The following is a 21,490-nucleotide window of genomic DNA, read 5'->3' as shown; positions in this document are numbered from 1 at the left end:
TGGGCAGGTAGCCACCTAGGCATTATCTTGAGAGGTGAATGTAGCAGAGAGCCATTAGCACAGTGTTTATCTGCAGTCTGGAGGGTAAGGTAACAGAATCTGCTGTAAATGTGCTGGACTTAGAGCTCATTAGGTCTCCAGTTTCCTCTCTGCCACTGATCTCTGCCTTCTCACTGTGTGACCTTGGGCAGCACACTTCACCTCAGTTTTGCACCAGAAAATAAATAGGACTGACAGTATCAGTAAGATCCAGGGTGCAACCTTCTGGCACAAAAAGGATCTGGCAAGTGGTATGATGCACTACTGATCTGTGCTGTCAGAGAAGAAAGCCTCAATATTTTCTTTTTTGCGGGCTCCCAAAAGAACAGATCCAGCTTTTGCTGAGCTTTCATGAAAGAGAGATTGGCTAAAGATTGCTCTACAGAGATGGAAAGGTAGCTGAGGTGGAGCTAGCCCTGAGAGCTGCTGTGGGGTGGACTGGCTTCTCTGTTCCTAGAGCTGGAGGCTGCAGAGCCTCCTCTTTCTCTCAGTTCCACTCAGTGACACCAGCTGGCCTGAAGCCCAGTTCTAGAGAGTGGAAATCCACTTCCAGAGAACTTGAAATATGGCTCTAAAAAAAAAACCAGGTGAGCTTTGCTGCTGAATTTTTAAAGAGGCTCTTTAATGTTTAAACAATGCTGATTTTCTAAGGGTTGTTGAACACGTGTGGAAGAGGGCTGGGATGTACCTCAGTGTGACAATGCAGAAAGGGCTGGGATGGCTGCACCATGCTGCCACCCCTCTACACTCAGGGATGTTCCCCTGAGCAGGAATCTCAAGCAAATCCAATAATTTTTTGGCCTCGCTGACTACAGCACTGCTGCAAACCTCCTTTGCAGCTTCTTCAGAGGCCAGCTGCTTTCGTAACAAGGAAAACAGGACTAACAATGCCATGAACAACCCCTACAAGTTGGTTTGTCTTTCTGTACGTGATGCACCAGCTCTGCTGAACTCCTGTTGACTTTTCCAAATTTATGCCCACGGATGAGGCACGAAAATTGAGAGGAAGAGAGAGTTTGCGGTGAAAAGCCCTTGGTAATGGGGGAAGTGGAGGCTGGATGGTATCTCCAAACCAGACATCCTTCCTGGCAGAGGTTCTAACTGCAGGGACTGGCAGGAGTTCCTGGGCTGGGCTGAGACCTTCTTTCTGAGCAGCTCCCCTGAGACATCCCGAGGGCTGAATGCCCAGGCCTTGCAGGTGGAAGGAGAGCAAGAGACTTCATGGCCCTTGGGATGCCAGGGGAGAATTGGCTCTGGGTCAAGAGAAAAGGTTGCCTGCTGACACAGGAAAATGCCAAGGTGACCTTTTGGCAGCAGGAGAAAATCTGTGTTGGAAATCAGGACCTATGGCCAAGGCTGTCATAAAAGAAGAAGAAAGGGTACGATGTTACTCACCAAAATGCTGGCCAGGTTTTATGACTAAAACAAAAGGAAAACTGCTGCTATTAGGTCACAGAGTAGTAATGGGCTTGTACAAATTTTGTACTAAGAGGATGGAGACAGTGGGGTTTGTGTTTGGTTTTTGTTGGTTTGTTTGTTTGTTTTTCCATTTAAATGTAACAGTGATCCAGGAATGGGAGAAAATCACCATTTCTCTGGAAAAAAAATTCCATTGTGAATGGGTAAAGACAGCATTTCTTTATGAAGTGAATGTTGCTGTTGCAACTTGGGTAACTTTGTGGCTTTCAATGCCCAACTGTTCTACAAGAGCCTCTAGGAAAAGCTGACTGCTCTGCTTCTGCAGTCCTGAGCGTGTTGGAATTTAGAGGGCTCTGTGGCTTTGCTGTTTACAGAGCAGTGTTAGGCTGGTCTCCTTAGTCTGAGATAGCAGAACATTTCAGGAAATACTGCTGATCAGAAATAAGACCACAGCTTCCTGAAATGTCTGCCTAGATAAGGGGGATGCTCCACAGCTAGAAATGATAAGGAGACAGAAAAAGCAGCAGTAGGTTTGAGCATGGAAGGTATTTTTCAGCAAGATCACGCAAAGTGGCAGCTGGGCCCTAGGGAGATCTTGAGAGAAGAGGCTTTGAAGATGCAGAACATTCCCACATACCGAGAGGGTGATCAGCCATTGGAATGGGCTGCCCAGGGAAGTAGTGGATTCTCCGTGTCTGGAGATATTTAAAAAGAGACTGGATGTGGCACTCAGTGCCATGGGCTGGGAACTGCAATGGTAGTGGATCAAGGGTTGGACTTGATGATCTCTGAGGTCCCTTCCAACCCAGTCGATTCCATGATTCTGTGATTCTATGATTCACATCCTCTCTCCTCTACTCCTTGGAGCTACTTGCTCCTCCTGTCCCAGGACCTCGTGCCTGCTCAGCAGCTCTCTTGCCCACCCTAAAGTGGCTGCAGCATGGTGGTCTTTCCTCAGGGACCCTCACCAGATGGTGACAGCAACAACCTGCCTCATGCTTTGATGGGCAGGGTCCACCCTCACCACCTTCTCCACAGTGTTGGGCGAGCGCCATCTCCTCAAGGTTCATGGAAGAACAGAAAGCTTTCCAAAGACTAAAAAGAAAGAGAAGAAAAAGAGAGAAAAAGAATTGTGTTCTTCATGGAAGAACACGAAGCTTTCCAAAGACTAAAAAGAAGAGAAGAAAAAGAGAAGAGAGAAAAAGAACTCTTTGTGTTCTTCATGGAAGAACACGAAGCTTTCCAAAGACTAAAAAGAAGAGAAGAAAAGCTGAGAGGTGAGAATTAATTTCAGTGTTCTCCATGCCACTTCTCTGGGTGCAAGTGTGGCTTGAGAGCCGGGGTGGACTCATTTCCACGCTCACACCTATTTACGTCAGGGAACGGTTGCAACTCAACCCCCTCCACAGCCAGCGGGAAACCCTGAGGTAAACACTGAGCTAAACGCGGCGTTCAACGCTGTGCTAACCCCCTGGCAGTGCCCATCCACCCCTTCCCTTCTCTTCCCCTTCCCCTTCCCTTGGCTGCGCTGCCGCTGCCGCCACCGCCCCCGCCTCAGCCCCGCGCTGCGAGATGGCGGCAGGCGGTGCACGTGCGGGGGGGCGGGGCGGGGCCGGTTCCCCCCCCTCCTCCTCTCTCCCCGCAGCACAATGGACAGCGCTCTGCGGCGCCGCGCGGGAAGGGGGCGGGGCCGAGCGGCGGGGCGGGGCCGGCGCGGGGCGGTTGAAGCGGCGCGTGGAGCCGGGTGCGCAGCGGAGCGCAGGGAGCGCGGATGCTCGGGATGGGCCCGGCCGGGCTCCGGCGTGCCCGAGGTGAGGGGGGCAGGAGGCAGGCAGCCGATCTGAGGTGTCCCTCCGCCGCTGTTCTTCTTCTGAGAGGGGTCCCTTGGGGCTGCTGTGTGAGGGAGGGGGAGTGAGGTGTTTTCCCGGCTAAGGGGCGGCCGCCGGGCCTCGCCGTGTGCCCGTGTCCTTCATACGGGGGGATCGGTGAGGGGGTGTGGGGTGGGTGCCAGACTCACCGTGCTGCTGGGGGGGAAGCGAAGAGGGAAGTTTTAGTCGTAATCCAGCGGGGATTAGGGAGGGAGCGAGTGACACCCGAGCGGCGAGCTCAGGCTGGATGTGGCGCTCTTCAGGTTTGCTTTAGAAAAAAAAAGAAAAGAGATAAGAAAAAAAAAACAAACGTAACTGTTTTAAAGTTTGCTGGTTTCTGCCCTACTTAGAGGAAGTTTGGAAGGAGCTGGCCCCAGGCTGGCGGTGGTTTGCAGCAGCGGGACACCCGGTCCCTGCTGTGGGCAGCATCCGTTCTGCTGCCCCCTCAGCCCTGAGAGCGCTCCCTGGGCTGAGCTCTCGCTGGGTCTGAAAGTTTGGAAGAAACAAAACCAAACAAAAAAACTACCAGCAAATTCCTCCCCCCAGTTAGGTCCCTGAAGTGTTTGTGAACTCCAAGGTTGACCCTGGTAGGTTGCTACTAAGCGTATTGATGTGTTTGGATCAGCTTCTGTTTAAAACCCCGCTGCTTGAGGGCAGGGTTAAACCAAGCATGTGCTGGTCTCTGGGTCACTTGGCTTTGCTTCTCCAAGTAGCAAAATCAGCTTGTGGACAGCGAGAAGGAGGGTGTGCTGATGGCACTGCTTGTCTGGTTGGCTTAATGAGGGTCTCTGTCTGGTGTGCCTTTGCTCAGAATAAAATCTGGCTGCAAGCTCAGAGCAAGCTGAAGCGTTTTGGTGCTTTGCTGCACTGTTGAGGGACCTGCTGACTGCACCTGGCTCCTGTTTTACTCCTGCTGAAACCTGTTTCAATTAAACTGAACTTGAGTACTAAACTGTGGTTCAGGTGATGGGTAAAATTGCATAGGATGACTTCTGTGGAGTAGGAAGGTAAGGTGGGAGCAGCTTTCCTTCAAGACAGTTTATCTGTTGCTGCAGGTTGGCAAATAGTTGGGAAGGACTTTGTATAAAAGGTCAGTGGTGCTTCTTTGGTGAGAAAATCAGTTTATGAGAAAAAGTGTGGGAGTATTAGGCATGAAGCTTATTTTGATACATACAGGGAAGAAACCACTAGCTTTACAAGGTCTTGAGAGCTGTATCCTGTTCCTTTTTCTTCTTCCCTCTTACCAAAAGAGGGTGTTCCTTATTGTGTTACAAAGAACGTGAATGTTGTTGTTTGAATGTTTTTGGTGCTTTGTGATTATAATCTTCAACAAGACTCTGGGCATCTCTTCAAGGCTCACAGCGTGGTGGCCAAGCTGCACAGCAGTGTTCTGGCTTGCAGCCATGCATTCTGCTTCACCCCTGCCCCATAGGTGTTGCTCAGGGGTTATGAAGAATTTGTGCCTGAGAAGTTGTCTGCTTTTAGAAGATAGTAAAGGCTTGTGCTGGCAGCATTCCACTTTGAGGCTTCCTTACATCAAGCTATGAAAACTCTCAAGTTCTTATGTGAAAGAATTCTAATAAATATCCTGCAGCTTGGTGCCATTCTACTTATATCTTTAAAGCATCAGCAACTGTGTCAACATCTACTAAAGTGAAAGGCATTTCAGGCAAAGGAAATGTCACTCACCTTTCTCTCCACCTTACTCTAGGGGTGGAGGAGGAAAGACTGGAGCCCTGCTGAGTCCCCTTTTTCAAACTGGAAATACCAATATAGCTGGGTGCCACAGCTGGCATCCTCACATGTTCTACTTGAATTTGAAGTTGGAAGTGTATAGTTCTGCTATTTTCAGCAATTTTTTTTGTTAAAAACAAAAAGATATCGTGCAGTGTGGTTCTCTTCCAGCTGAAAAGAAGCCACCACAGGTGGGAGAAGTTAATGAAGTCACTTGCTGTCGAGGTTCACCACCCAACAGGCAGCTCTAATGTGGAAAGAGCTGAGGGAGTTGATACTGGGCTGGATGAAAAGCAGGGGTCTGGAGGCTTTGATTCAGGCCTTTATGTATATTTAATATCTAAACTCAGATTTCTGATTTCCAACCATCTGGCTGTGTTCTGTCAAGTAAGCCTCTACTACAAGTAGTAGAATAAAGTTAAGCATATGGAAAATCCCTCAGGCATATAGTGGATGTTTCTAAATAAAGTAAAAACATACAGTTAGTATCTCTGCCTCCCTTCTTTTTGCTGGGTGTTTAGTGATGTGTATTCCTCCTGGGAGACATCACAGCCTTCAACCTTGACTAATAATACCTAGTGGTAGCTTTGAATGTTGTGTGTACACTGTTTCTTGTTTAGAATTTCCCATTTCTCTGAAAGGCTCCCAAAGTTACAGCGTGCTCCATGTTCATGTCCTTGTATTCCATGCCTCCTTCTGTTCCCTCCTTCCCCTGGTAGAGTGCCAGCTGGTGTATCTCAAGCTTGTAATTTACTCTCTGCCTTCTAGGGGTTGGTTCATCTGTGAGTTGCTGCATGGGTTGTAGCAAAAGGGGGTCTGCAGGCCAGCTGGACTCTGCAGGGAGCTGCAGGCTGCTGAGTCCTGTGCTGCTGGCACTGCTGTCAGCCTGTCACGGGATGCTCTGGGAAACGTGCTGCTCTTCTCTGTATTCAGGTGTTCAATAACTGAAGCACTTTCCAGATCTAATTGGGGTGCTTAAATGAGATAAGTTGTTTCAGTACACTGACAGCTCCAGCCTCTCTGAATCTTCCCCAACTATGCTGGGCTCGGCCAAGTGAAATCATGCTCCTTGCTGGTGTTACTTACCCCAGGTCTGCCTCTAGCTGGGGGTTGGGGTTTCTAAGTGATCAATCTGCAGTTTAGTGACTCACTGCTCTTCAGCTGAGCTGTGGTTCCTAATATGTGCTTTTAGCTGGAGTCTTCAGGACTCTCTAGGAGAGCTCCTAGTACTAAAAGCCAGTCCACAGAAAACAAGCAGAGGCAGAGAGAAGGCATCAGCAGAGCATCCAGCTCAAACTGAGAGAAGCAGGGGCAAGCAAGGGTTGGACTTGATGATCTCTGAGGTCCCTTCCAACCCAGCCAATTCTATGATTCTAGCCTGGGCTGCTCTCAGGTATCAGATAGCAAACACGAAGCAAAGCTGGTAGCCTGGCCAGCCTATAGAGACTGGAGTGGTATGATGGATGTTGAAGTATCCTGTAGCTCCATAGTTCCTTTATGGGTTTCTTTACAAGGTGGGTGATTGTAATCTGAGTGGAACACATGAGATGACTTAAAAAAACTTGTCTGTCATCTTGGTTCTAAAGCTGTGTGAGGGATTTATGTCTTTAGCTAATATGGGCCAGCTGCCCAGCAGTAACACCTGAAAATCTTGCCTCTTTATCAGTGATAATCCTCCATCTGTATCTGTGTGCACAGAGTAGCTCCTTTCACTTCCTTTTCTGATTTGTTTGTTTTGGTTTGGTTTTTTTCAGGAGTTTTAGCTGAAGTCTCTCTTGCTTCAAGAAGCAGAATGATGGTCTCACAGCTCTGTTTTGAGGAGGGGGTGTAGAAGGTCTGCCACTGCACTTTTCTCAAGGTATGAAAGGTTTCTAGGGCAGGCATGCCTGTCAGCTGTCTCTCTGCCACAGCTTCTCATGGGTTTAATAGTCACTGGCTCTTTTTTCTCAAACTTCCCTAAGCTAAAGAAGTTCAGGGCAGAAAACCGGGTATTGGAGCTGCTCAGTAGCAACAGATCTGTCCAAGCTTAAAGGTGTTGAGCTGCAGCTTGCTCCATCCCCTTGTTTTGCTGCTGGTGACTGTTTCTGTGCTCGTGTTTCTGGACTGCACGGTCTGTCCTGAGACTTCCTTCTCTGGAGGTCACTGACCTCTTCCTACAGAGGTGCAGGAACTCCTGGTTCAGCAGGACAGGGAGCAAGGTCAGGACAGGGGGCGAGATCACAGCTAAATATGTTTGAGGTGGAGGTTTCTCTTGCTATATTTGCACTTCCCGGGAAGGTTCCTGCACAGCCTGGGCACCAGGGTTGCATCATCAGATTACAGCCTCGGGCTACAAGGTGCCCCGTGCTTCTTGGTTCGGGTATCTGATACCTGATAGCAGCTCAGGCTTCCTGCGTGTTTGCTTGCCCCTGCTCCACTCAGTTTGAGCTGGATGCTCTGCTGATGCCTTCTCTCTGCCTCTGCGTGTTTTCTGTGGACTGGCTTTTAGTACTAGGAGCTCTCCTAGAGAGTCCTGAAGACTCCAGCAAGTCCTGAACATTGCTCCTTGGGTAATGTGATTCTGCAGAGTAACCGAGACCCTTTAATGAGCATTCCTGTTCTCAGGTACTCAGACTTTTTAAAGTCCTTTTCCCCTCTCCCTTGCTTAGATTTTACTGTGTAACAGCATTTTGCAGCAGTCTTTCTAAGGGAGAATTTCTTGCTGTTTACCTTCTGAATTGCTTCACCTCTGTTTTTGGGCTTAAAATGTCAGGGATAAGTTGTCTTCATGCTCCGACTGTCGAGTACAGCGCTACGCTTGTCATGTGGCTGAAGGCTGTGTCTGCTCAGCACTGGAATTTGAGTGGGGTGGAATGAGCACAGTGTGTCAAACCAGCCAGCCTTTTCTGTCCCTCTTCTTTGTAGAGGGTATTAACAGGAGCCATGGAAAGGAACCCAAAGGAACTTGCAGAAAGCAGCCTAATCACCTCTTTTAATCATTGCTGTAGCTCCTTGAGATGCTGGTTATTGATGCACATTCTGAGGGTTCAAACCCCAGCAAGAGAATCTGAGGGAGGAATCCTGATGAGAACAGTGAGAGGTGGCTAGGAGGAATGAGATGCTGAGAACTGAATTATTTCCCTTGCCTTTCCCTTATTTCCTGAGTTCAGCTGGAAGCAGTGGGCATCCAGGCAGTGGGATGTGATTGCTAGCTTAGCAGCAGGCATGTTCTTTAAGCATGCAGTTTCCTTTTTCTTGCTTTTTATTGGGTTAATACACAGCTGAATGCTACTTTGTGCACAAAAGCATCTAAAACACCAAGATATGGGAGGCTGTGGAAGCTTTTAGCAAGGGGGATTTTGTGTAATGGTGACATGTAATGCAGAAAAAGGGGAGTGGGTGGGTAAGAATTGCCTTTCAAGCTTTGCAAAGCTGCTAAGACAGGCTTCTTCAGAGTACAGTTGATTCTGGCTCTACATCTCCGTTTTGTGCTTTAATTATCATGAGTTTTGTTGGCATTCTTAAGTTGAATTCACTGCAGTGGTCTTGGTAAGCAGCAAAGGATGCTGCCACATACTGGGCAGGGACAGCAGAGACCAGGGCAAAGCTGTTCTCTCTACATTTCCTCCTCTCTTTGTGAGGAAGAGTTGAGGCCTCTAGCAATGTCAGTAGATGAAAATTGCTAGAATGTATTTTGGTGTAAGGGATTTAAATGTTCCAATTTCTTTCTGTTACAGGTGTGTGGTAAAAATGGTGCAGAAATACCAGTCCCCAGTCCGAGTCTACAAATACCCTTTTGAGCTCGTCATGGCAGTGAGTAACCCTCAGCACTTTTACTTTTCCAGCTACTAGGGGCTGCAGCCTTGGGCCAACAGGAGGTGGGGGACTGGGGTTTTAGCCAGCATGTCTTTGTGGCAACCTTAGGGGTGCATTGCAGGAGCAGAGGTTTAGCTCCCATTTCTTCAATATTCCATGCAAAATCAACATCACATTATTTTAAGGGAGGCAGTTTAGTCACTAGAGGGGAAAAAAAGCCAACAAAACCCAGCCTTCTGTAATTGCTCTTCCACAGGGAGGGGAAAAAAATGACATTCAGGTAGGCAGGGTCAATTTGTGGCTGGGCACAGTCTTTGCCTTCTTACCAAATACCATTCAGTGTAGAATCTGTCTAAATCTGACCCCAGTAAGTGTTGTAGGGTGTATATGTATCTGGAACTTGATTCTGCATCATATCCAGCTTTTCAATTTGATTGGAAGCTAGAAACCTTTGGAAAAATTATTTTGTATTCTTCTTCCTTGTTCAGTCAGTGATTGAAATGTTGGGAGATTGATCTCTCCAAATGTTGTCATTTCCTCAAGGGGCTTGTGAGAGCTGTAATTGAAGTCCAATTGCTGGTGTTGCAGAAGCAAATGTGACCAGGGCAGTTTCCTTAGGTAGAGTGTAAGGAAATTTGTGAACTTGATCACTGCTCTTCAGAGTTCCAGTTAAACACCCTTCTGAAAGGTTTGCTTTTTGCATTTCAAGGGTTGCAATGAGCACTTGGGCATTTATCTGAGATGCTTGCTCATAGGCTCTTGCCAGGCTTTGTTTTGGAATCTGTTGGCTATTTCAGTCTACTCTGGGCATGCTGGAGACTTAAGACTTTTAGTCTGCTGCTTTCTTTATTCTTTCTTATCTGCTGAGCAAGGACACTAGTTTTTTTTTTTCTTGTTTGCTTGGTGGGTTTTTTGGTCTATTAGGAATCAAAAATGAAGCAGGAAAGCTGAAGACATTTTGGGTGCCTGAAATCATTCCCATGAATGGGAGAGAGAGGCTGCTGTAATACATTGCTTTCCTTCTGACACTGTTTCCTCTTCTAGATTCCTGGGACGTAAGTGCTGTGAGATTTTTTTCTGTCCAAACTAGTCTCCAGTCTTCTATTTCAGTATTTAAAACTGGGGAAGAAATTATTTTCTTGGTCTTAAATGTGAATAATTGACCCAAAGGTAGCAGCCATTCCTTGGCTGAGAGCAGGTACCATTCACTTTGCCATCTAACTATCAAAAGGAACTTTTTTCTTTTTTTTTTTTTCAAGTTTGCACCTCTGTCCCCAGTTTCCCCCTTTTTTTTCTTTTCCAGTCTTACCCAGATTTGCCATGTCTGTTACCAGCTAAGCCAATAGCATCCTGGAGCTGATGTTTGTGGTCGTGAAACTTTTCTGATCATGTTTTTTGGTCTCTCAGTTTATTCTGTACTAGGGTAAGGCACCAGTGGTTGTTGTGAAGATTCTGTTAGCCTTTGCTCTGTGCACACCTCTCCACACTCCTGCTGTCTGTATTAGCAGGATAAAGTGAAGACCAGCTGCCTGTCAATAGATTGACTGCTAATATAGGAGTGCTGCCTCTAGACAAATCCTTTGTAAGCTTGTTAGCAGAACAAGGCCAGGGCTGGATGGTTTTATTTTTCAAGTGGTTTAGATTTATTTGCTTTCAGGTTTTCAGCATGGCAGAACTTCAAATTCCCTGGGATTTCAAGGCTGGGATTGTAAATGTCATTGTTCAGGTCTTTAGTAAATTCACATTCCCATCACTTTAGCAGAATTAGTGGTCCTTTTAAGATCAAGTGAGTTGTCCAGGGTCACCCAAAGGACTGTGTAGTGGAGCAGAGAGCTAAATATAAACCCCTTAGTCCCATCTGATGTCTTGTGAAAATCATGTATTCACAGCAGGGGCTGCTTTATTCCAAAGACTGGCATTACAAAGGAACATTCCAATCCAGTGGCAGTCCGTGGAGGCTGAGCTAGATGCAGGCTTTGTTATGGCATTTGATGTGTTCTGATGGAGTTTTCAGCTGTGTGGAGGCAGTGCAGATTTCAGAGCTGTCAGGTGCTAGCTGTCAGTTGCTGGAAGTTTTGCAGGGAGAGTGGGTGTACAGTGAAGCTGTTTTGCTCCTCAGCACGTGGCATTGCTGCTCATCTGCCTCAGTATAAATCTGACAGCAGCATCCTCAGCACTGGGAATCTGATATTCAGCTGCTTTCATCTTTTCCCCTCAAATACTTGGTGTGAACCTGTGGTGTGCTGAGGTCTCCTCCTGTGGTTAATGGTAGGAAAGCAGAAGTCATGTGAGTGACCTCAAGACACCTCTTTATTTTTTTTGATGTGTTTCTGTGCATCCTTCAGCCTGATACAGACAAGCACAAATGTATAATGGGGGAAATCATGCTCCCTGTGGTCTGCTCAGGCTCAGGCTATGGCATGAGATAAGTAGTGTCTGATAGGAAAAGTATTTTTCTCACAGGGCCTCTGATATTTAGGTACCACTGTAGAAAGCAGTGCATGTGCTTTGTTCAGATATGAGGCTCTGAGAAATAAGGTTTCCATATGAGGCTCACGATTCATTGCCTTCTGACCTCATTGAAACACAGTGCTCCCCATGCCTTTTGTTGATCCCCACTGTCAGGAACACGATTTATCTTCCTTGCACTTGCACAGGGTGCATGCAGCTCATCCTCTAAACAGCACAGGGCTGTGCCTGACAGATGAGTCAGTGCTTTTACTGTTAATACCTTTGTTATTGTGTGTCTCTGGATAATTATCTGTGGATTTGAACTCTGCTGCTTACTAATACTTCTGCAGCTTGTGTTCTGGCATTTGCAGGCAGTAGATTTAACCTATCTTGCACATCCTTGGAAGGAGGACTATGTTCTGAGGAGATAAAAACCAATCAGTTTAGCCAAGGCTTCTGGTCATTCAAGAGTTCTGAATGGTTTATTTTTCTTACTAGAAGAGGTCCTTCCTCCCTTCTGAAAAAATTTAAAGGACAAACTTTCTTCACCTGTCCAATTTCACAGTAGTATTTTTCACCTGCTTTGTTCCTAAACTCCACTCACATTAAAGGATCATTAAAGTATCTCCTTTTAAATGTTCCCTCAAACAGTTTGCCTCTCTGGGCCTGATCTTGTGGCTTGGGATTGCATGTGTCATGATTTTATTTTACAGCCAAGAAAATCCCCAAGTTTAAACACTCTCTTTGTTTTCTCTGTGTAGTTTTAAAGCTAAAAGTTGGGGTATTTTTGCTATGATGTTATAAAGAGGGAAAAATCCAGAAAGTGAGAGATCTCTGCCACATAGTTCCTAAATGATACCTTACTCTGACTGATGTAAAGCCCTCTTTGATGTATGATGATGGGAATGGGATTTGGGTGAGCAAAAGTCTAAAGCTCATTGCTGTTTGGGAAATGGATCTGAGAGGTTGCATTTTTAACATCTGCTGCCAATGAGGTATTTGGTTAGGAGAGATTATTTTAGCTTTGAAAGTAGTTGGGAGTTTTGTTCCCATTAATTTTAGTAGTGTACTCAGCCCCTCACACACTTGCAGCTGACATCTGCCATTTTCACAGGCTTTATGCTATACACTCATTTTGTTTAGGATGGTTCTTAATGCTACAGAATTGAAATAGCCTCTCAGAATTGAAATAGCCTCTCAGGGACTCTTGATGGTACCTGATGTTTAGTTTGATTTGCTGCTGCAATGGGGTAAATGAGAACCTTGGTGATGACACTCCTGTCAGTTGTTTGCTCCTCTTGCCACGTTTTTGTGCACTTCACCTTCTGCTTGCATTTCTGATAATACCCATTTATGGTTCCTTTCTGCACAGCCTGAGATTTTGATGCTAGGGGAGTGTTAAAGGATGCAGATCCTGAGAAGGGGAATGTTCAGCTTGCAGGTTTTGTACCTTGAACCAAATCAAATCTTTGATCACTTCACTGTCTCATATTCTATCTTTACAATGAAATGGAAGCTTTGCAAAGCACAGACATGTAGGTAAAGTCTGGGTTTAGGTAACAGCTAAAAAAAGCTTTATAAATAATGGGGAAATTTATATATATGTAACTTGACACTTCAGCTTCCTGCATACAGAATATCAGCTTTATGTTTGCAGCCTTGGAGTAATCTACGTAAAAACACATCATGGTTTTGAAAAGACTCAGCAAGATGAGACATTTGGAACCTTGCAGCAGCATCAGCTCTCATTTTCTGTACCAGTTGCACTCCGTGCTTGCCACGAAACTGCCCCATGTGTGCACGATGCGAGTCAGTGCTGCTTTCTGCTTGACCTCCTTTCTTGGTGCTGCCCGTGGCATGTGCTGACACATATATGAGCAGTGGAGAGCTCAGCCTCTTAAAAATGCACAGATGTTCCTCACTGCACAGCCTGAGTGGAGCCTCCAGTCTAGGGGGCTTCTGTCTGCAACATGCTTGGGGTGGGGATGGTTGTTCTGTGGGTGCACATGTAACATATGGACATGTCTTACCTTGAACATCACTGAGGTTCTAATAAATCTGTTTAATAAATCTGTTAGGTTGCTGCTTGTGATGCCCCTGACTGTGTGCAACTGAAAACTTGGTTATCTCAAGCCCTGGCCTGGCACCAGTACTTTTTCCAAGCAGCTCTGTGCATCTTTTTTTATTGTTTTAGTTGCAATTCAGTGTTCTTTTAGTTGATCTGGAGACTGGTTTTATTCAGGTCAGATAGGAAATTAATGGGGCCAGGGTGGGGTATACTTCTTTTACTCCTCAGTATGGTTTGAGTGTCAGGGGTGCTAACAAGCTGGGTGGCAAACTTAGTACAGGCTACAAATGTTCCAGGTTTGTTTGGGGTCAGTAATGACAAGGGAGAAGGAGTACTTTCTGCTGCTTACTCCATGTGAAGTAATTTCTGCCATCCTGTACAAATGAGTTGTAGCCTATCAGAAGTGATCCTCTGCTCTCCCCTGTGTGAGATATCTTTCTCTCATGCCTGGCATTACTGAAGTGCTCATGCTGATAGTTACTGGGTTTAGCAGAAGTCCCCAGTCTTGCCCTCGAATAATCCACGAGGTCAGCCTTGCCCACACTGCCCATTTGAACACTGACAAACTGCTCTGCACTCACTGAATTTTTGCTCATTTACAGCAGCTGAGGGTCTGGCCCAGATTTACCTGCAAGTCAAACATCCAGCATGACTAAAATCAAAATGCATCATTTATTTCACAGTTGTCCTGAGAAGCTTTTGTGCCAGCAGTGTTGGGAGGCTTTATATGCAGACTTAGTGGCATCAGCTCCTTGCTATTTAAGCTGTCAGGTTTAGCTGCAGGAGGAGAAACTGAATACTGAGGCTGAGGTCCTGGCAGCTAGAATTGCTTTCTGTGCACCTTTTCACAGTTATTATTTGTGCCTGTTTAGCATCAACATGCATTGTGTTAAAGATGTTATTTTTAAATAGCTTTAGTTAGTGACTTCATCCTGTTTGTGTTTAGCACATTGAATGGATCAGGAGACTGCTCAAATCCTGGTATATCATGGATGCTCTCCTCTCTAATGCTGCAATGTCTTAAAGGATTCAATATTTCACTGACTGATGGGGTGATGCTTTTGCAACAGAACCTCTGAGCCTTTTTTTGCTGGGTAGGCACCACATTGTGGCCCAGACAGCTCACAGTACACATTGGTAATGGATCAAATGGTGTGTGTGTGTGTGTGTGGTAACAGATACAGTGGTGTGTGAAAGCAGGATGATGTACCAGCAAACTGATGTCTAGCAAAGATCGTTTTAGTTCTGTGGGTTTGTTTAGAGTGACAAGTTCAATGTGTGTGTTCACAGCCCCTCTAGATTTGGGTAAGGCTGCTGCTGTCTCATGACATAAAATGTGTGGATTGGTTGTCTAGGTCAACTACCATGCAGGATTTTACAGTGCCTACAGCACAGGATACATTTGTGGGTTTCTTGCATACTTAATTGTGATTACAGACTGGAATATCCCCATCTGGAGCTCTAGGTTGTTATTATTATTTTAGTATCATCACTAAATAAAGTCGAATCTTAACTGAAAGGTTTGCTGGTCCACAGCCTTCACTTTCAGGTGTGAACTCTGGACCAAGAAGAGCTCTTGCTGCAGGGGAGCAGAGCTGTGCCTGGCAGCTGCAATCCCCCTGGAGCTGCAGCAGTGGTGCAGCTGATCAGAGGGCTGTGCAGAGCAGCCAGAGATTGGAGAGGAGCTTTATGTGCAGCATCTGCAGGAGTGCCTGAGAAGAGGTCCCAGTACCCACTGTGTCCTTGGAGAGCTGCAGATAACACTCTGTAGAGCTTTGCAGTGTGTAGCCTGCATGCCCAGTGCTCAGAAGCTCCTTTGGAGCTGCCATGATGTAGGTAATGACACAGTTTTTTTGTTTCAGGTACTGCCTGAAATGGTATTTCTAGCATGTAGAACCCTAGAGATTGAGAATCAATGTGCAAGGGGGAAAATTCTTGACGAGTTATTCTTTGCTGTTCAATCCATGTGATGTATGTCATGAAATGTCCTGACAGTAATCTGAGCTGTAGTTAAGAAGTGGATCCTCACCTACAAAAGAGAATCTGCTCTCTCTCCTAGGGCTGATTGCAGATAGAACATGAGTGCAGCCAAATAACACCTGAATGCAGGTGATCTGTCTGGAGTCATAGTCTGCCAGGTCATTTAGAGAAGGCAACTTCTCTTGTCTCTTCTAGTCATGGTTTAAAGGTAAGTTAGCTGTGACTGTAAGAAGCTACTGGGTTAACTGGTTATGAGTCAAGACACGATGCTTGTGTGACTTGATGGCTTGAAAGCATGCTGTCAAGATACACTATAAATATCCCATCATCTTGCTGCTGAGAAGCATTTGGCAACAGAAATCTGAAAGTAATGATCTCTGTGTCACCTGGACTGGTTTTTCACAGCTGTAATGACGTGTTCAGTCCCTGTGCCCTGCCACCACCTCCTCCTAATATGAAGCAGGTTGAGAGTGAGCAATAGTAAGGCTGAACACAAAAGACTAACATTTCTCTTGAAATGATCATCTGGGATGCTTATCCTCAAGTGAGGAGAAGAAAACAGCTGGTGAATGTTACTTAGTCCAGCTTTTGGAAGTGACTGGAAAAACTGCTTATTCATTCAGGGTTCTGGAAAACTGCTGGCAACATCTGCACGTCTGGCCTGCTTTGTGTGTCTTGAGGGGATCATACAAGTCCCTTTGATAGTTTTGTGTTGCCACTGTGAAGGCTCCATTTGATGAGCAAGAATGCTCTAGGAACAAATGGTGGAGGCAACGTGTGGATTGGAGAGAAGGTTTACATTCATTCAAAGGGGCTGTGCAGGATAGTTCCTCTTTTCTTTAAGCTCCTTCTCCACCTGCACCATGGAGCCTTATTGCCTTGAAGAGTGAGTTGCATCTCAAGTTTTGTCTGATCAGTGCATTCTGGTGCTGGAATGGATGAGCTCCAAAGTAAGCTGTAGTTCAGCAGCATAGCAAGAAGGAGATACAACATAATTGGAGGTATCACCAGTTTCTAACAGTTTAGTATTGACCAAAATGCCCTTTTCACTTCTACTGAATGTGTAGATGCAGAAAACAAATAATAAGCTCTTGAGCAGGGATTAAGAGTGGTAAGAAAATTCAGAACCAGCATCAATTGTTACATCTCAACCAGCCTGGTGGTTTTTAAACTGCTGAGCACAGTGTTTGACTCCAAATTATGGCCAATTTGTCCAAATTCTCACAGCAGCTTCTGGCAAAGACAGATTGTCCTTCCACACAGGCATTACTTTGTGGGCCAGCCTTTTGGATTTTAGGGTGATTTGCTGAGCAGTAAGTGTGTGATGGCAACAGTCAATTGCTGTGCTTTACTTTGTAAGGTGTTAGTCACCTGAGATGCCTGCTGCTTTGCTTTCCTATTTCAATGTATCTGTCTCTTTCCACAGCAGACTGTGGCAGATGTGTCCAACCAGCTAGCAGTGCTCTGGGAAAAGCTGTCACTTCCATGGCAATTTGTAAAGGCCATTGCATTGTGCTGTGTGTGTCCTGAACTCTTCCACCACCAAGTTTTTCCTCCCTGATAAGGAGAGAAGGATTCTCCAGCAAAATAGTTTGAATGGGATGTTGTTTCTTCTCAGACAGGAGGTCAGGCACGTTGGTAGTTTCCTGAGTTAGCTTTGTGCAGCTGCAGTGCATGCCCTGGTTTTAGTGGGTTTGCTGTGTCACCCACTTGGGCCTGTATTGTAATAGGCAGCTGCTGCTCCCTGAATTGTTTCTTTCACCAAAATGAGGCAAATTATTGGCTGTAGTCCAGGGAGAGACAACACTGGGTCAATGTTTGCTGCCTGGGTACTGGGGTCCAGTGGACTTCTCAGAGGCAGATCTTCTTTCCAGCAAAGGTTTGTTGTTTTTTTCCTCAAGCCCCAAAATCTTTTTCTGCTACTCTGCAGGTTCTCTGCACCTCCTTCAAATGAAGTTCCACTTCCTCTGACTTCAGTGCATTTCTGCACCCCAAATTTCTCCACCTGTTTGTTCCCTTCCCACTACCAGTTGTTCCATGTGTATTTTATTGTGTGTGACTCCAGCTAGTGAGAAGCACTTACCTGATCTAGTGATTACAAAGCACATGGATTATTGTGTCTGGTGAATAAATCTGCAGGCCTTGTGGTTCCCTTCAGCAGTTGGACTGTGTAGGAGGTGGGACTGCAAGAAGAAATAATTACTTTTTCCTAGGCAGCCATAATCTGAGAACATGTGAATCTGGAGAGAAGTTTGAGTGCCATTAGAGCTGCTCAAAAGCTTGTCCAAATCAATCCACTTCTTACTGACAAATGATGAGGGCTCTTGTCTTCTCACAATCTCCTTTCAAAGTGATGATGATGTTAACATCTTAAGCTCAAAACCTGGTATCATGTCTCCTCCTCATTTCTCATCCATCTGAACAGAGGTGTACATTTTACTCCTTTAGCCTGGCAAACAGCTCATATAATATTGACCTTGAGGAATCTTTGTTAGGGTTTTTAAACTATTTGATCATGAAAGCTTGAAGTGTTTAAGCTGTTTGCACAAGGATGAACTCTTACCCTTGTCACGTTCATGTAATTCACTGTAGTAGTTTGTCTGCATCAGGTGAATAACAGTGAGTTCCTTTATTTTCTACACAATGTGATTTTTCTCCACTAGCTGAGCTTTTACATGCTTAAAGATCCCTCTCAAGTTCATCTTGACATCATACAGGAATCAGTCTGTAGTTTTTCTGTTTCTGTACTTTTCTCTGGATAGTAAACAGCAGATCTCCACGATGGCATCACTAAGGAAGCCTGACCAGTATAAAAAAATTTAAAAAGCCACCCACAAACAAACTAAAGGCACAAGAAAACCAAAAGCCCCAAAAACCACAGCCAACCAAGTCCTAATGACATTACGGCCATGCAGCCACTTTGAACTTACCAAGTTCCTGCCAACCAAACCAGCTCTGTGTGTTTCTGCATGATCCCGTGGACAACAGCATTTAGCACACAAGCTGTGAGTCGATTTTGCTAATGGGTTTATACACTGACAGGGAGAATCCAAACCAGTTTCTGTTCGCTGTGTATTAGTGTGAAGCTTGAAGAATCACCTTTTGGGCAACTGGTGTGGGGGGAAAGCCAGAGCTGCTGCCCTGGCTGTTGTTTTGCAGCTACAGGACTGAGAGTTATCCCTCTGGGATATGAAGCTATGAAGAGAGATCATGTAACATAAACTGGACTCAGAAGACACTGGGCTGGAAGAAATTGCCAAGAGCCAACAGGTGCAGGAGAGTTTGGATTTGGAGGTGTTTCGTTCAATGCAGTAATTCAGTGCTTGGATGGTTTTGTTGTTTTGGATTCCTGAGGCCTCTGTTGTGTAATTGCTTTCAAGGTCACTTGTTAGAAGAGGATGTTGAAACTCAGTGATAAGGAGGAGCTGTTATAAAGGATCCTGTCCTCTGGCCATGTGCTCTGGAACGTGCAGCAATCCAACTACTGCCAGCCTAGAGAAGATCAAACTGGAGAGAGGAGCAGGAACGTTCTTGCTCTGTGTTCAACACCTTGGTACTAGGAAGGTGAAGGACTCTGTGCTTCAGAGGGGAAGGAATTAAGCAGGTGAAACAGAGGGCTTGTAGAAGAGGGTGATTTCTCCTTTTCTCTGTGGTTGTGAGGCTTTAGGCTGTCATTTTTTTGTTTTGACACTTGTGTAACTGGTTCTTGTTTGGCATCTGGCTGACCTTCAGGGCAATCTCTCCTCACATATGCAGTTCTTTGTACTGCTTATTGTGTACTTCACCAACAATTTAGGAGGTTTTAAGTGTGGCTTCCTTGCATTGTCCTCAAGGACTCCCTTCTCACAAGGTATTTCCATTTGTCACTGAATTGGTCCCACTGTTTGGCCAGCAGAGATAAAATCACTCAGACACATCCTCCCAGGAGGTTGCAGCCCAAACCTTATTGCAGTGCCAAACCTCAGTCAGAGCTCTCCTTATTGGTTTCATAGGCAGCTATATCACTGCTGAATAATTTGAATTCTTAAATGCAACAGGCTGTCACCTGCATCTAAAAAATTTTTTACAGTTTAGATGCACCTAAAAAAATTGGTTATATTTCCAAGCAAAATACCTTAGAGTTGAAACAGATCCCAAATTCCTCTGCCTGAGAAAAAGCAGCTTGATTTAGGGAAGGGCACTGATGGGCCTGAACCACCAGCTCTTGTGAAACAGTGGTTTTGGGTACAAACAAAGCGTATAAGTTGCTTTCTTATGGGCTCAGATTAAAGTAGGCTGCGTTGTTGAGACGGTTTGCTTGGGAAATCTGATGTATGCGATCCTCTGGCTTGCCCAGGCAACTCCTGGTGCTGTGCAAGTGCTTGGGGATTTTATTCAGTCACACTAGAAAATGAGCCCAGCTGGGATTTGGTGTGATGTGCTAGCTCACTTGGGCTGGAGGATTTGCAGGAGTTGTGCAAGGTGTTAGCTGGTTCTGCCTGCTGATGTTAATCCTGATGGGGTTCAGAAGAGGGATGGGAGTGTCTTCATGGAGCCAGTGATTATATTTACATATATATATATATATATTTTTTACCTTGCCAAGACTTGGGTCATTAAATTGGTTGTCTGAAAGCAATATTGACTGAAGACAAAGTGGTGGCACAATAATGTGATTCCTTCTTGAATGGAAAGCAGAAAAAGGAGAGACAAATCATAAGTACCTGAATACCAGTGAGTGATGAGTTCTTGCAGCAGGGTGAGGAAATGCAGGCAGATAAGCAGCCCAAGTATTGAAACAAGCTTGGATCAAGAACCCTCTGCCTTTAATTTGACTGGATTAGTCTGTTGTTCACCTTGCACTCTGCAGAATCACAGAAGAGCAGAAAATAAAACAGCTACTTCTAGCAATAGCTTGGAAAAAAAAGAATTTGTCTTCATTATTTCCCTCAGTTTCTGATGGAGCAAAAAGGGGCTGTTGGGTGTGGATGCTGGTTTTGATACAAGGGTGCAAAAGGTGGATTGCTCTCCTGAGAGCTCAGTCCCTTCAGTGGAGAAGCACCAGGCATGGTAACTGCACAGCTTCATTGTGACTGCAGCGTGGGGCTTCAGCTGTCCTTCATATGATCTCAGGCATCTTTGGCTGCTGTATTTTTAGAGTTGTTATGCAAAGAAGATTAGCAAAGGACTTAATATCTACGTGCCAAAGGGGTTCTTTCTCAAATATGGAAATGTTCCACCTTTTTAGGTGATGGGTTTGGGCTGTTGTAGTTATATCATCAGGGCTGTGTGTAGACATGCATCTCACTGCCCTGACCTCTCTTTGTTCTCCAGATGTTATTTAGCTGTCTGAAATAGTGACTGCACTCTGGTAATAGTTTTCCTGGTCTTGGTTTTGCTAGGTTTAATGGCATTTTATTAAGAAACCTGTCCCCAGCTGATTCAAGTGCATACTTGGTAAAGAAACAGTCCTTGTTTTGAGACCCAATGGTCTCAGAGCCAGGTTTCCCTGGGTTCACTGGTGGTGTGTGGGACTTCACTTTGGCCAGTCTGGTCTTTCAGTGGTACCGACAGCCCAGTAATTCTGGTGAAGCTGTTGAAGTGAGGCCTTTGGAAGGGTATCTGTGCTTTGGCTGTTTGCTGTCTCTGTGGAAGATCAGCTCTTGTTTCTCTGCCAATGTCCTCTCAAATGTTCCTGTCTCAGCTGCACCCCTGGAAGAGTGAAGGACGTGAACCTGAGACCACCACGCCTGGGACTTTCTTCTAGTCCAGCTGCTTTGCATCTCTTTCTGGAAAACCAGGAGCATTTGGAACAAGAAATCCCTGACCAGCACTAATCCTGACTCAAAGAAATGGATTGTGCTGACTCAGCCTCTGCTTCCAATGGTTGGTCCTTGCTTGTTGAATGTGGAGCCCTGGAAGGTGTGATGTTACCCGTTTGCCCAAAGCTGTGAGCCAAGGTGGTGGGGAGTGTGCCCACCTTTGGGGTGCAGTGCTGTGGAGCAGAGGAGGCTCTGGCACCCCTGGTGTGGGATTTTAGGGGCATTTAAGTGGATATGATACTGCTTCTCAAGCTTATGGACAATCCTAGTACCATTCTCACATGATCTTCTGGCACTCAAGGTGCTGTCCAGTCTCTGTATTAGCTGCTGTTTTC

At 45.6% G+C, this 21,490-nt stretch overlaps 1 protein-coding gene across 4 annotated transcripts in view; it reads left to right on the top strand.

Annotated features, from left to right (window-relative positions):
* The first annotated feature begins 3,172 nt into the window (after positions 1–3,172).
* SEC14L5 (SEC14 like lipid binding 5) overlaps positions 3,173–21,490 on the top strand; it is a 38,261-nt gene continuing 19,943 nt past the window's right edge. For 2 of the 4 annotated variants that reach the window (XM_030460183.1, XM_030460182.1), the window contains exons 1-2: positions 7,319–7,664; positions 8,777–8,852. In XM_030460183.1, coding sequence (XP_030316043.1) covers positions 7,645–7,664; positions 8,777–8,852 — 96 coding nt within the window. In that variant the 5' untranslated portion in view covers positions 7,319–7,644. Of the gene's footprint in view, positions 3,270–6,814; positions 6,919–7,318; positions 7,665–8,776; positions 8,853–21,490 lie in introns of those variants that run through there. The other 2 variants (XM_030460184.1, XM_030460185.1) reach the window with 2 other exon arrangements.

This window comes from Calypte anna, chromosome 14, assembly GCF_003957555.1.
Source record: "Calypte anna isolate BGI_N300 chromosome 14, bCalAnn1_v1.p, whole genome shotgun sequence".
In the NCBI taxonomy this organism is placed as follows: domain Eukaryota; kingdom Metazoa; phylum Chordata; class Aves; order Apodiformes; family Trochilidae; genus Calypte; species Calypte anna.
The sequence above is the reverse complement of the archived record's forward strand: the minus strand, read 5'-3'. Positions and strand labels throughout refer to the sequence as shown.